Raw genomic sequence first — 14912 nt, forward strand, 5'->3', positions numbered from 1 at the left:
CTCTGCCTACTTGTGATCTCTGTCTGTCAAATAAATAAATAACATCTTTAAAAAAAAAAAAGAATACAGTAGGGGCAACCACACCCTTCTTTATGTAAATTGTTTATAAGTTTTTTAATTAATTGGAGGATGAATAAAGGAACCTAAAACAGGCTTATCAAATGATTGAAAGTGATTCCTTTCAATAATAGGTGGCCAAAACAAAAATATACAAAGATAGATTTAAGTCATTGTAATATATCTAAAGAGTGTGCAGCTTATTCATTTTAAATGAACTTTTATTTTCAACTTTGAAATGCTGTCATATCTCTCAAATATATGATGACATTAGAACAAGACCAGTGGTGCTAAAGTTTCAAAAGACAAATAAATATCAGAAAATCTCCATTCCTTGAAGAACAAATTCATTGTGGCTTTCTTCGTTCATGTCTTACTATGCCTCCAAACTGTAGATGAAACAAGAGACAATTAACAATTGAACTTGATTGAAATGCAACAGTGACTTTCTAAGTCTAAGAATAGCCAATCCTATTTATGTCTGAGCTAAAATGAGAAATCATGTATCTCTCTTACAACCCAGACACCTGGGTATAAGCATGCTTTTGCATACTCTGAGGTCCTCCATTCTGTGACACAACAAAATCAACTGTTATTTGCCAAACCAAAAAGGCTTGTTTGTTTGTTGTGAGACAACATTCTGGTATGTACACATTTCTTTTGATTTTAAAGGCCTATGCTCTATCCATAAACTACACTCATTTACCCCCCAGGGCCCAAGTTCCAATATCTGTAAAAGAAGAAAGAAAAAGGAAAGGACAAAATATGTTGGATATAGATTGAGTTAATTATCAATCCAGTGATTAACAATAATCTTACCATGACTATTGTTGTTTTCTTTTCACTGTCCCCTGAAATATAGACATTTACAACTGAATAAATGGTTTAAATGGCTGAAAAATAAATAAAATTCTAAATAAAATTCTTAACGATTCCTGTGATAGTCACATTCTCAAAGGAATCGTCTCCTACTTAGCATAAAAGACCATATTTCTGTGGCTACATGTTGAAAGCCCAGCTGGTATTGATTTATGTTCCTTTAGCCGCTTGTTCTGGCAACCGTGTTCTAAACAAACATTGGTCTCTGCTACCAGGCTGACACATCTCCCACCCGTTGAAGACTCACAGCTACACCTGAAAGGACCTGAAGCTGTGAATGAAGTACATTTCAGAATATGCTGCCTTCTACACCGACATCCAAAATTAACACCGAACTGGCTCACAGAACTAAATTTTTGACATTTTGTTATTTACTGTACTGAGAAAAGTTAGAAGCATAAGTGATGTAGGTCAGGCATGGCTGGATGATACACAAAGCGACGCAGAGATACCTGGGTTCTCAGGAACTGCTCTCTCCCGGGCCCAGATGCTTTTCAGGCCCCTTTTCAGGTTCTTCATTTCTGATCTCTTCTGCTTTCTTTTCCTCACCTCCAGCTTCTCGGGCCTCATCATCAGAGCTTCCACACTTATATTCGCTGGCTTCATTGGTGAAGAATAATACGGACTTTGGGACCAGAACTTCACGGAAAAAATAGCCCAATCTAAAATCGGTGGCGACATCGACTACTCTGCCCTCAGGAGAATCAGGAGGATAGAAGTAGGTGAAGAAAGAATAGCGGGGCGTCTTCTTGGTGGTGGATACAATGCTTCTGCGGTCCTCACATTTCTGCAGCTTGCTCGTTTTCATGGTGACATTTCTCCCCTCTTTCCAGTAGATCTCGCATCCTGTGCTGCTGATAATTTCTGGGCCTTTGGAGAGGAAGGGATCGGAATCATCGGGGTCTGATCGCATTTGGTATGTTTTACTCAGGATTTCATTGAGAAAGTATTCGTTGGACTTGAAGATAAATTCTATGGTGAAGCTCATTGGTTCCTTGAACCCTGAAAATTTAATTTTTACATCTTTCAAGTGCTCGAGTACAGGTTCATCATTTTTTCGGATCATCCTCCCAAGGATCTTCACATTTTTAAAAGCTGTCAACCAAAAGTGAGGTATGCCGCTTGTTGGCCCTTTTCCCGCAGGCTCTCTTTCCATTCCCCCCCACGCGCCTTCCTGGACAGCTACTTGCCACTGACACTCACCTTCTGTGGGCTCATAGATTGCATTGACGATCTCAGATCTCTTATCAAACAGAGGCTGGTAGAAGACCGCATACTTTTTCTCTAGATCGTGAAAATCTCGGTAGAATTGAGCTTCCACTTGTGCATATTGGGCCTGAAGATTTTTGAGAGCTTTGACCCGCTGCTTCACCGCTAAAGGCAAGTGCTGAGCACCGCCTGCCTTTGAGCTGGGTGCCCCAAGAGGGGCTGCAAGGGCCCGAGGACTTGACGGCCACTCGCCAACCTGCACGTTGTCGGGGGCACAGGCCCCAGCTTCCGAGGACTTGGAGGCATCGCCCAGGGCCTCGTCCTCTTTTCCGTGAGCCTCTGCTGTGGGTTCCTCTGCCTTTTGGGATACAGCCTCCTCTGTTGGTTCCTGCGGCCCCCAGGGCGAGGTGCCCTCTGCCTGGTACTCGCCCACCCGGACCTCCGCTTCCTCTCTCGGGTGCCCCTGGTCCTGGGGAGCTGGTCCTTCTCCTGGCTCTTCCACCTCTGGAGGCGCTGGTCTCTCTCCAGGGTCCTCAGGCTCCCGGGAGTGGCGCCTGATTCCCATGCGGCCTGCATGGGGCTGGACCAGGACATGGTCATTATCATGGATACGGTGTAGAAGGGAATGGAGCAGAGCCCTGAAGAGGGACCGAAACCGTGCCATGAGGGTCTCAGGAGCGGCCGTGGCGACTTCTGGGACGCCTGCGGGCACTTGGCCATTGTCTTCCTCCTGTTCAGTCTCTTCCTCTTCCTCCTCATTCTCTTCCTCGTTTTCCCCCTCCTCTTCTGACTCATAGTCAGACTCCTCCTGGTTCCCAAACTCAAACTCAAACTCTGGCGACTGGTACTCATAGTCTTCCTGATCTCCAAACTCAAACTCGAACTCGATCTCCTCTTCCTCCTCCTCTTCTTCCTCCTCTTCCTCGTCCTCTTCCCCCGCCTTCTCCTCTTCTACCAGCTTTACCTCCTGGCTCTGTTCTGCGGCCTGGGCAGCATCTTGCCCACCCTCCTCCTCAGGAAGGGCTCGGGCAACCCCTTCAGAAGCCAGGAAGGCTGCGGCTGCCTCGACCCCGTCCACCCCTTCTGAAGGGGACACCGGGACCCCAACGGGTCTGGGGTCCTGGCCACCTGGAATCAGACTTTGTTCCTCTGTGGCAGACATGGCCGGAGGGACTCGCCAGTCAGTGCCTCAGCTGGAGTTTTGATTGTGGGGCCGCGACAACCGCGGTGAAGATGGCGGCCACTGAAGTGACTGCCCCTGAGGGGAGGCTATTGGCAGCAGGACCTGCCAGGAGGCGGTGGGGGTGGCAGAGAAGATGACTTCAGAGGGTACAACAGTCTGTGAAGGTGCTCGTGGAAGTCCCGCAACAGGAAGCGCAGAGGGGCAGCCCAAGAATCGGCCAACCAAGACTGCGCCTGAGGTGGCAGTGGGACAAGGCGGGAAAGATTCCGTTGGGCTGGTGACGGGAGGTGGAAATTGGAAGGGTCAACAAAGAGCCACTTCCTCCACCATGAGCTCGAAGCTCATTTGCTGAGAAGCAATGATTGACATGCTTGTCGCCCAATGAGTGATCAAAGCCTTCGGCCTCCCTCAAGGCTTTAGTACCCTGGGTTACCCTTTGATCCCACGCAAGTCTCCTTCCTTTGAATTCTATGATCGCAAGCAAGACTATAGTGCCCCTGTATGGTGGCACCCTGGGGTATGCAAAAGGTATCTTCTTCCCCAATTTCTACCTTCATGCCAGTAGAGATACAGCTACTTAAGATAAAAACAAGGTGTGCGGATGAAATATCAGCGATGGTGAAAGACCTCCCGTAAGAGAGAAAGAGAATCGGGATGTTTTGATGTACTCAAGCTCCTTAGCAAAGAACATACAAAGTTGAAATGGATGCAGGGAGAACAGAGAACGGAAGAAGTTTTAAAATAGGAGGTGGAAGGTGATTCATGAATGTGCCCCCATTCACTTCAAGCCTCCAAAGAATGAACCAAGAAAGAGAGCTACTTCTTTTAAAGAGAGGACTGGGCTAAGCACATGCTATGGACTGAATTGTGTGCCCCGCCCAAATCCATACGTAGAAGCCCTTACCTACAGTGTGATGGTATTTGGAGATGGGGGTCTTTGGTAGGTAATTAGGCTTTGATGAGGCCATGAAAGTGAGTTCTGCAAATTGGGATTAACGCCTGTATCAGAAGACATTATAGAGAGTTTACTCCCCCCACCCCAAATCACCTTTTGTGAAGACACAGAAAGAAGGCAGCTGTCTGCAGGCCAGGATGAGGGCTCGCACTAAGAAACTGATCAACTAGCACCCTCCTTGACCTTGGACTTTGCAGCCTCCAGAACCACGCAAGATAAATGTCTGTTTTGTAAGTCACCCAGTCTATGGCATTTTGTAATGGCAGCCCGAGCGGATTAATACAGCATGGCAGACATTGAAAGAACAGGCTTCCTAGAACAATTTCTCAGTCAACAGTCCAAGACTTTTTGTTGTATTCTGCCCCACTTGGCCAAGACCTCATGTGTAAAGGTTCTTAAAACTAAGAAACAATCAACAGCTGTTGTTTTGTTTTGTTTTACTAATTCCATTTGCTGTTGTCATTGGACACAGAAGAAAGACTGCGTAACTAGCTGTGACTTCAAGTTCAACAGAACATGAGCTATGTCCCTTACTGGACACACACTCTCTTTGGATCTGACAAACACTAAAGTTTCAGGGATGGGGAGCACACCTGCCACAAGTGTGCTACTAGAAGAATCACGAGAAGAGCTGTTGCAGACACTCTGAGACAGTATGGACCCCTACCCAAAATTTGGTTCAAATGTCAGGACCCCTACCCAAAATTTGGTTCAAATGTCAGGACTGGTAGAACCACCCACACACCACCAAGAGAATGTGAAAAGTGTAATTACTTACTTACTTACATAATGAGGCTTTTGTCGGGTGGGGCAGGAGGGGGGACAGCAGGACAGGCTTCCCAGGCAGCTCCAAAAAACAGGCTTGAGAAAGATGGGAAAGGAGACTGGTTTGGGAGTTTTATTGTGGTTAGTGGATGGGGGCAACATGGGAGTTTCCATGTGCTGGCAGTGGCTTGTGTAGTTTGAACCCCACCCATCCAAACGGCACCAAGGGAGAGAACATGTGGGTGTTTTTATGAGCTCGCCCAGTTGTGGGGTACTGGGGTCGAGGGTGGGCCGAGGTTTAAAAGCTCTCAGCAGTCAAACACCAAGGAACGGAGTTGACACTTTGTTACAATTCATCCCTGACGTGTGACAGATGACCAAAATGGGTCACTTCTATTTCATTGAATTTGAAGTCTGGGAGGTAAGCCATTGTGGCCCTCTATGAGTTCTGCAGCCTGAGGCCAGATAGGGAAGGGAACGATCTCTTGGATGCTTGTTCATGAGCTCAGCATTGTGTATCCTGAAAAGTGAAATGGATGCCTCGGTCACTACCAATAACGTCTGGAACTCCAAAGCAGATAAGGAGCATCTTCGGTGAGGCCTTGTATTGTGGCTTTCATATATGTAAAACTACATGTCTCCTTGATTTATATTTTGGGAACCTGTGGGGTAAGATATTCCTGGAGTTCTTTACCCCAAAGGAGACAGTCTTGGACAAGGAATTGTCGTTGCTGCCACTGCCCCTGTCAGACAGCCAGAACAATGCCGGTGACCTGGATAGTCTTTTAAAAAATGTGCAGATTGGACTGCCTGTTGGCCGACACATCCAGTGCTAAGGTAACCACCCAACGTTCAGTCAGTGGTGCTTTAGAGATGTCCTGGTCAAGGGCTGAGAGCTCCATCACAGATGACCAGAGTGATGGTGACAATTCCAGTCATAAACCAGAGAAACACCCATTACTCTTCACCTCAGGTGATCCCAAGGGGCTCCCGTGGTAGCCAAGGGGTCTGAGAGAGGGATGACATCCTTCAGTACCATGGCATCTGGCAAAGGAGTGACAACGGCAAAGGCCAAGCCCTCCTGCAAGTGGGATATACCAGGGGGCCCAGGTTTACCTCCATCTGTAACAAGCTGGCTTTGCTAAACTTGTGGGGGTGCTGCGACGTAAGCCAAGGCCTGATGGGCAACTGGCTGAGTGTCACAGGCCTGGGGCCCATGAGAATTTCTAAATCCAAGAGAGTTCATTAGGCAGCCAGCAGTTGCTGCTCCCATGCCATAGGGCCGAGGAGAAGTGTTTCTTTTATCAGAGTTCCATTAGCAACTTATGGTCATCACAGGAGGTCCTGAGAGTCCAGAAGGCATGAGAGGAGGTCGCTAAAGCATCTACACTGCAGGACTCTCTGGCAGACCCCAACAGGAGTGCCTGCTGTTTTGTAATTTGGACAGATTCTAGACCTTTTTGTTGTAGGGGGCCTATGTGTGGGACAATGGCTTGCCTGCCTTTTGTAAGCCCCTCTGAATATTTGCGTGTCCTGACAGTTCCAAATGCCTATCCTTGGAGGAAGAGGTCATCCATGTAATGTCATACCTGTGATCCTAGACCAGTGTGGATGTGCTTACAATCTTGCCTGCAAAGATTGTGGACGACGGCAGGGCCATTGAGGTACACCGTGTGTAGCCAGGTAAATGTGTATTGTGTCCTTTCAGAAGTGAAGGCACACTGCAACTGAGGAGCTATTGATATGCAGACAGTGAACAGAACACATTAGCCAAGTTTATAATAACAAAGCCTTCAGCAGTTGCTGACAGGATGGAGTCCATAATTTCAAGAACATTGGGTATGGGGGCCTTAATGTGTGAGACCAGACCCTGGGGTACCAAGGCTGTGGGAATCCACCCTGAGGCATCCTTCATTCTTTCCGCGTCTAAGAACAGGCCAAACTGGAGAAGGTCAAATGGAGAAGCAGTGGGGGAAGTCATTCCTTCTTTACATAGAACTTAGATAATGGATTTCAATCTTTATAGGCCCTGTTTTATTTTTCCTTAGCCCGTATTCAGTGTTTTCAGTGGGGGCAGTCCATTGGGTCCCATTTTGTCAAGCCCATTCATAAGTGACAAAGATTGAGTTTAACTTTATTAACCGTTGTGTCAGAGTGCTGATGCCCACTGTAGGATAGACACTTTAGGACAATGGGTGCCATGACCATGGGGAATTGAGGTAAGGCAATACTTTCAATGTGTAAGGCAAGGGAAACCTCTCTGACCTCTATTTTATATTCATTAGCTCTCCTAAGATTTCAGGGGCTCCCTTTTAAAATTTAGTGGGATTCCCAACTGCTACTATCATTTGAGCCCCACTATTAAGAACGTAAAGGTTTCCTAAATGATGCACTTAGCAGATGTTGAAGTTAATTCACTATTTGTAAAAGTGTAAAGCCAATCAGCACTTTATTCTGTTTATCATTATTGTTGTTGTGATAAAAACTCACCATTTTAGAGGGTACATGTCAGTGGCGTTTAGTACATTCACAGTGCTCTCCAGGTATCCCCTCTGTCAAGTCCCAAAATACACCATCACTCCAAAAGGAAACCTCATACCCTTTAATTAGTTCTCCCCTGTTTTGCCATCTGTGACTCTACGTTCTAGAAACCACTTATCTGCTCTCTTTGTGAATTTACCTAGTTTACATTTATTCTATATTGCCTAAAATTGGGTACAAATGAAATCATACAACATGTGACCTTCTGTGTCTGGCCTCTCTCACTTAGCGTAATGGTTTTGAGGTTCATCCATCATGCTGCATGTATCAGTACTTGATTCCTCTTTATGGTTGCACGATATTCCACTGTATGGACATACCACTTTTGTTTGTCCGTCCATCAGTTGATGGGCACTTGAGGCGTTTCCACCTTTTGGTTAGGGTGAATGGGGCTGCCATGAACATGTGGCAATTTGGGGGGTGGAATTCATGAGTCAGTCATATGGTAATTCTGCATTTAAGTCTTTGGGGAACCCTCAAACTCTTTCCCACAGGGACGACATTCATTTTACATACCTATCAGTAATGCACAAGGATCCCAATTTCTCCAAATTCTGCTCAATATGTTTTATTTTTCATTTAAAAATAATTCTATTACACCCACCCTTGTGAGTATGCTGTGGCATTGCATGGGTGTTTTGTTTGCATTTCCCTAATGACTAATAATGTTGAGCTGATTTTCCTGTCCTTATTGCATATTTGTATATCTTTTCTGAAGATGAGGAATTCGCATCCTAAATCCACTTTTTCTTTTAAAGATTTTATTTATTTATTTGACAGAGAGAGGGAGAGATCACAAGTAGGCAGAGCAGCAGGCCGAGAGAGAGGTGGGAAGCAGGCTCCCTGCTGAGCAGAGAGAGCCCGATGTGGGGCTCGATCTCAGGACCCTGAGATCATGACCTGAGCCAAAGGCAGAGGCTTTAACCCACTGAGCCACCCAGGCGCCCCCCCCCCCCAAGTCCTCTTTTAAACTGGACTGTCTACATGTTGTTGGGTTGTGTTTTTTATGCATTCTGGATACTAGACCCTTCTTAGATACGTGTTTGCCACAAAATTTTTATCCCATCCCGTAGTTTGTTTTTGCTTTCTTGGTAACATCCTTTGACATAAAAAGGTTTTTAGCTTGGCAAAGTAAAATGTATCTGTTCTGTCTTCTTTCCTCACGCTTTTATTGTCCTATCTAAGAATCCATTGCCAAATCAAAGGTCATGGAGATTTACCCCTAATGGACTGAATTATAGTCCCCCAAATTCATATGTGGAACCCCTAGGACTCACTATCCCCAAACTTGACTGTATTTGGTGACAGGACCTTTTAAAGGGTAATTAAAGTTCAGTGAGATCATACGGGTAGGTCCTAGCCCAATCTGACCAGTGTCCTAGAAAAGACGAGATGAGTGGGACATACAAAGACACACCAGAAATGTGTACACACAGAAGAAAGGTCCTGTAAGGACACAGTGAGGAGGCGGCCATCTGCAAGCCAAGGAGCGAGCCCTTGGAAGAAACCAAACCTGCTGACGACTTGATCTCGGACATTTATCCTCCAGAACTGTGGGAAAATAAGTTTCTGTTCTTTACACCACCCACTCTGGGGCATTTTGTGATGGCAGCCCTAGAAAACGAAAACACCAAGTGTGGACAGGCAAAACTCCCACAGAAACACTCCTTTTCCATCAATGCTGTTGTTGTTTCTCCTATTTATTCTAGTTCTGTACTTACGCTATTTAGCTTTGAGGTGAAATCCATCAGAGAACTTTCAAGGCAGAGGAGAGAAATTAAACTGCAATACTTTAGCGAAAATCAGTATAGGTACCCTGAAGCCCTAGAATTCACCAATGAGTTTGCTGAGATAATGGAGCTCATGAAAATGACCACATAAAATTGTGCATAAAGATCTGGGCTCTGGACAAACGGTGCATGCATGTACCTGAACCCAAAAATAATATTAAATGATTTGAGTACTGATCAAATAAGTAGACCACTGTCATTATCCCACATTCCTCACCGGTTGGTACATATATGGCCAGATATGAATAGCATCACGAAGGCTTTGAAATGTGAACCGAGACTGGAACAACAGCCAACAAAATTTACAAATTTGTGGCCTGAACCTAAAACGAAGGTAAAATAAGGAAAACATTACTATCTCTCTCTCTCTCTCTATCCATCTATCTAACGAAAGAGATTTTCTGTAGGATAAAAGAGATTTTCTGAGATTTTCTATAGGATATCATGATACTTTCTCTAAAACCAGAACACTAAAATGTCCAAATATACTTAAAATCAATTAGTATATGAAAAACCAGGGAAACATTAATAAATTCCATGGGAAAATGCAAGCAAGAGAGGCAAGCACAAAGATGACACAAGTATTGGAAGTGAAAGAAAAAAGATATTAAAGCAGCTATTATAATCACACTACATGAAGTGATAGCTGTAGGTAACAAACTGAAACAAAAACAAATACTGTTCTCTAATTTTTATATATGTCTGTAAACATACATATATAAAAATATAAGGATATACACACATATATAAGTACAAATTTATATATACAAATATATGTATACCTGCAAACACATATAGATGTTTATATACACACAAGTATATATAGATATGCCTACACATGTACACAACACACACACACACAATCACACTCTCTCTCACATACACACGCTCACACACACACACACACACACACACACAGGATAACTGTCCAAGGCAAAGCTGCACCATGCATTTCCACCATAAGTCAACTTGAGACCGACTATATATATGCAGCCTTTCTGAGTGCCCAGAAAGTTCCACCAAACTTAGTAGAGCCAAGTATGGAGGACGACCATGTGTACAAATGATGTCCTGTTTCTATCACTTTTGTTGTGTTTTCATCCTGCCCCTCAAATGAGATTTTCAGTATAGACTCTCCTGCAATTTGCCTTTATCATACAACTTGGCCTCATTTCACACCCCTTCCCTACAAAGGGATATGAATATTTCACATTCACCTTCAACCTCATTTTCTTAACATCTGTATTAGCATATTGTTCAGAGAACATCATTTATATAAATTAAAACCTTTTAAGTTTATTGAGGCTTATTTATGGCCCATATAAGGCCTACCCTGCAGAATATTCCATGTCCTATTGAGAAGAATGTGTATTCCTCTCTTGAGTATTCTACAGGTATCTGTTAGAGTATCTGTTAGATATAACTCGCTTAGAGTGTTGTTTCAATCTCCTAATTTCTGGCTGATCTCCTGCCTAATTGTTGTATTTATTCAGTTGCAAGAGTGGGTTGTTGAAGTCTTCAGCTACTGATGAACTGTGCATTTCTCTCTTCAGTTGTGTCAGCTTTTGTTTCATATATTTAGGCACTCTGTTCTTAGGTGCATTCATATTTTTAATCATTATATCCTTCCTATGAATTGTTGCTTTAATCATTCTCAGCTGTCTTTCTTTGGTCTCTTTTGTCTTAAACTCTATTTTACCAGATATTAGGATAGCCAAAAAAAAGAGGGGGTTATTTTTGGTTATTCTTTCCATAGTATATATATTTTTTCCATCTTTTTACTTTCAATCTACTTTGAATCGAATGTGTGTCCCTTGTAGACAGCCTATGATTAGACAATGGCTTTTTAAATCCATTGCACAGATATATGATTTTTGATTGGAAGATTTAGTACATTTACATTAAAGGTAATTAAAGAGGAGATAGGATCCATGTTTGCCACTTGGCTATTTCTTTTCTGTATATTTTATGTCGTCTGTTCCTTTATTCATTTAATATTGCCCGTTTTGAAGTTCAATTTTACTAAATTCTTTATTTTCTTAATGGTTTGCCCTAGAGATTACAATTGGCAATTTCTCTTAATCTATAGACTAATACCGGTTTAATTCCAATAGTAAAAAAAAAAGCTTTGTTAACTTATCCAATTTTCTCCTTCTTTCTTAAAGCTTATTATTGTTATACAAATTATGTGTGTATATATTATAAGCCCATCAATGAAGTTTAATAATTTTTTTGTACATCATGAATCAGATAAGAAAAAAGAAATGGACAAAAACCCATATGCTCTGTCTTTATAATTACCTATCTGGGTACACTTCCTGGTGCTTTTTTAACGCTTCATGTAAATTAGAGTTTTTGATGCCTGCATAGTATTCCATTGTGTATATATACCACATCTTCTTGATCCATTCATCTGTTGATGGACATCTAGGTTCTTTCCATAGTTTGGCTATTGTGGACATTGCTGCTATAAACATTCGGGTGCACGTGCCCCTTTGGATCACTACGTTTGTATCTTTAGGGTAAATACCCAATAGTGCAATTTCTGGGTCATAGGACAGTTCTATTTTCAACATTTTGAGGAACCTCCATGCTGTTTTCCAGAGTGGCACAATGGAATACTATGCAGCCATCAAAAGAAATGAAATCTTGCCATTTGTGACAACATGGATGGAACTAGAGCATATCATGCTTAGCGAAATAAGTCAAGCAGAGAAAGACAACTATCATATGATCTCCCTGATATGAGGAAGTGGTGATGCAACATGGGGGCTTAAGTGGGTAGGAGAAGAATCAATGAAACAAGATGGGATTGGGAGGGAGACAAACCATAAGTGACTCTTAATCTCACAAAACAAACTGAGGGTTGCTGGGGGGAGGGGGTTTGGGAGAAGGGGGTGGGATTATGGACATTGGGGAGGGTATGTGCTTTGGTGAGTGCTGTGAAGTGTGTAAACCTGGTGATTCACAGACCTGTACCCCTGGGGATAAAAACATATGTTTATAAAAAATAAAAAATTTAAAAAAAAAATTAGAGTTTTTGTTTAGTGTTCTCTAATTTCAGCCTGAAAGTTCAGTTTAATCTTGCTTGTGGGAAAAACAGAATCTCTAGGGTTTTGTTACTATGTAAAGGTCTTACTTTTTCTTCAATTTCGAAAGATAGTTCTTTTAGATATAGAATTCCTCATTGACAGTCTTTTCCTTTCAACACCTGAAAAAGGTCATCTTACTGGCTTTGAGTCTCCATGGCTGTTGTTGAGAAATGAAAATCTCTTAAATGTAATGAGTTGCTTTTCTCTTATCATTTTCAAACTCATCTTTTTGTGTTGGGCTTTAAAAGTGTTATTACGTTGTGCCTAGGTGTATCTCTCTTTGACTTTATCCTACTTGGATCTACTGAAGTTCTTGAATGTGTAGATTAATGTTTTTCAACTATTTGGGGAAGTTTCGGTTTTTCTTTCTTCATATAATCTCCCTGCCCCTTCCTCTATCTCCTCTTTTTCGGAGACTCCCATTATGTGTATTTTTTTTATTGTGTTATGTTAGTCACCATAAAATACATCATTTGTTTTTGATGCAGTGTTCCAAGATTCATTGTTCATGTACAACACCCAGTGAAGGCTAGGCCTCTGACTCTCTGTTCAGTCTTCTTAATTTTTTTTTTTTATTTTGGCTTTCTATTCCTCACTCTGGATAATCTCAGTGACCTACCTTCAGATTCACTGATTCTTTCTTTATTAGTTCAGATCTGCTATTGAGATCCAGTGGGGGAATTTTTCATTTCATTACTGTCCTTGAAACCCAAGAACTTTGATTTTTTTTAAATGTAAATTTATTTTATTTTATTTTATTTTATTTTATTTCTTTTTTATAAATTAATTTTTTATTTTTTATAAACATATATTTTTATCCCCAGGGGTACAGGTATGGACATTGGGGAGGGTATGTGCTTTGGTGAGTGCTGTGAAGTGTGTAAACCTGGTGATTCACAGAACTTTGATTTTTTAAAGTAATGTCTCCTTATTAAATTATTGTATTTGGTGAGATATTCTTTTCATTTAACTTTAATTATCTAGTGTGCTTTCCTTTAATCATTTAAACATGTTTATAAGTAGTTGATTTACAAAACCATAATGAGATATCACCTTATACCTGTCAGAATGGCAAAAATTAAAAAGACAAGAAGTAACAAGTGTTTCTGAGGATGTGGAGGAAAAGAGCACCCTCTTGCACTGTTGGTGGGAACGCAAACTGGTGCGGCTACTATGGAAAACAGGATGGACGATCCCCCAAGGATTAAAAATAGAAATGTCATATTACTCAGTGATTCCACTAATGGGTATTTACCCCCCAAAATGAAAACACGAATGTGGAAAGCTATATGCACACTTATGTTTCTTGTAACATTATTTGCAAGTGCCAAGATATGGAAGGAACCCAATGATCCATTGACAAATGAATGGGTAAGGAATCTCTCTCACTCTCTCTCACACACACACGAATAGGCAACCATAATAAAAGAATGAGATTGTGCCATTTGTAACAGTATGGATGGACCAAGAGTGTATTATGCTAAGTGAAATAATTCAGACTGAAAAAGACAAACACCATATGGTTTCACTTATACGAGGAATCTAAAATCAAGACAAACAAACAAAAAGCAGAATCAGACATATAAGTAAAGAGAACAAATTGATGGTTGCCAGAGGGAATGGCGATGAGGAGATGGATGAAATGGGTGAAGGGGAGGGAGAGATACAGACTTCCAGTTATGGAGTCAATAAGTCATGGGAATCAGAGGCACAGAATAGGGAATATAGTGAAAGGTGTTGTAATAGCATTGTATGGTGACAGAGAGTAGTTACACTTGTGGTGAGCATAACATAAAGAAAAAGAACTTGAATCACTATGTTTTACACCTGAACCTAATGTAACACTGTATGTCAACTGAACTTAAACAATTTAACTAAGAAAATAAAATAAAATTTAAAAGAAAAGTTGATTTAAAGTCTTTGAGAAAGCCCATGTCTAGGCTTCATCAGGAACAGTTTACATTGACTGTTTCTTTTTCCATGAGCCATACCTTCTTGGCTTTTTGCACATTTTGTAGGTTGTCATATATATATAGGACCTTTAAAATAATACATTGTGGAAACTCCATAAATCAGATGATACCTCCCTCTCCAGATTCATTGTTATTATTTGTTGCCATTGTTATTGTTTGCATAGTGACTTTACCTAAGTAATGCATTAAAACCTGGATACTTTTTCATCTGTGGCCACTGGATTCTCTTCTCTGATAGCTTACTAATGAGCTAATGGCTATACAGAGACTGAATTAAATTCCTTGAACCAATAAATCATCCAACCTTTATCAGGATGCTTTGAGCATGGTTTTTAGATGAATTCAATGCTCAGGTAGGCAGTTTATAACTCTGTCTAACCCTTCATATTCCCCATGTCAGCTAGAAGTGAGGGCTAGGTCTTCTCAGGTATCTTTTGAGTATGCACGCAGTTCACTTCATGGCCTTCT

At 41.9% G+C, this 14912-nt stretch overlaps 1 protein-coding gene across 1 annotated transcript; it reads right to left on the reverse strand.

The window, feature by feature from the left end:
* Positions 1–315: 315 nt before the first annotated feature.
* On the reverse strand, positions 316–7759 carry LOC116582660 (nucleosome assembly protein 1-like 1). Its single transcript, XM_032330313.1, has 3 exons — positions 7539–7759; positions 1389–5144; positions 316–446 (listed from the first exon to the last, which is right to left on the reverse strand). The coding sequence occupies exon 2, from the start codon at positions 3305–3307 to the stop codon at positions 1397–1399; it is 1911 nt and encodes a 636-aa protein (XP_032186204.1). The 5' UTR covers positions 3308–5144; positions 7539–7759; the 3' UTR covers positions 316–446; positions 1389–1396.
* Positions 7760–14912: the final 7153 nt, after the last annotated feature.

Source organism: Mustela erminea, chromosome X (genome assembly GCF_009829155.1).
Source record: "Mustela erminea isolate mMusErm1 chromosome X, mMusErm1.Pri, whole genome shotgun sequence".
NCBI lineage: Eukaryota > Metazoa > Chordata > Mammalia > Carnivora > Mustelidae > Mustela > Mustela erminea.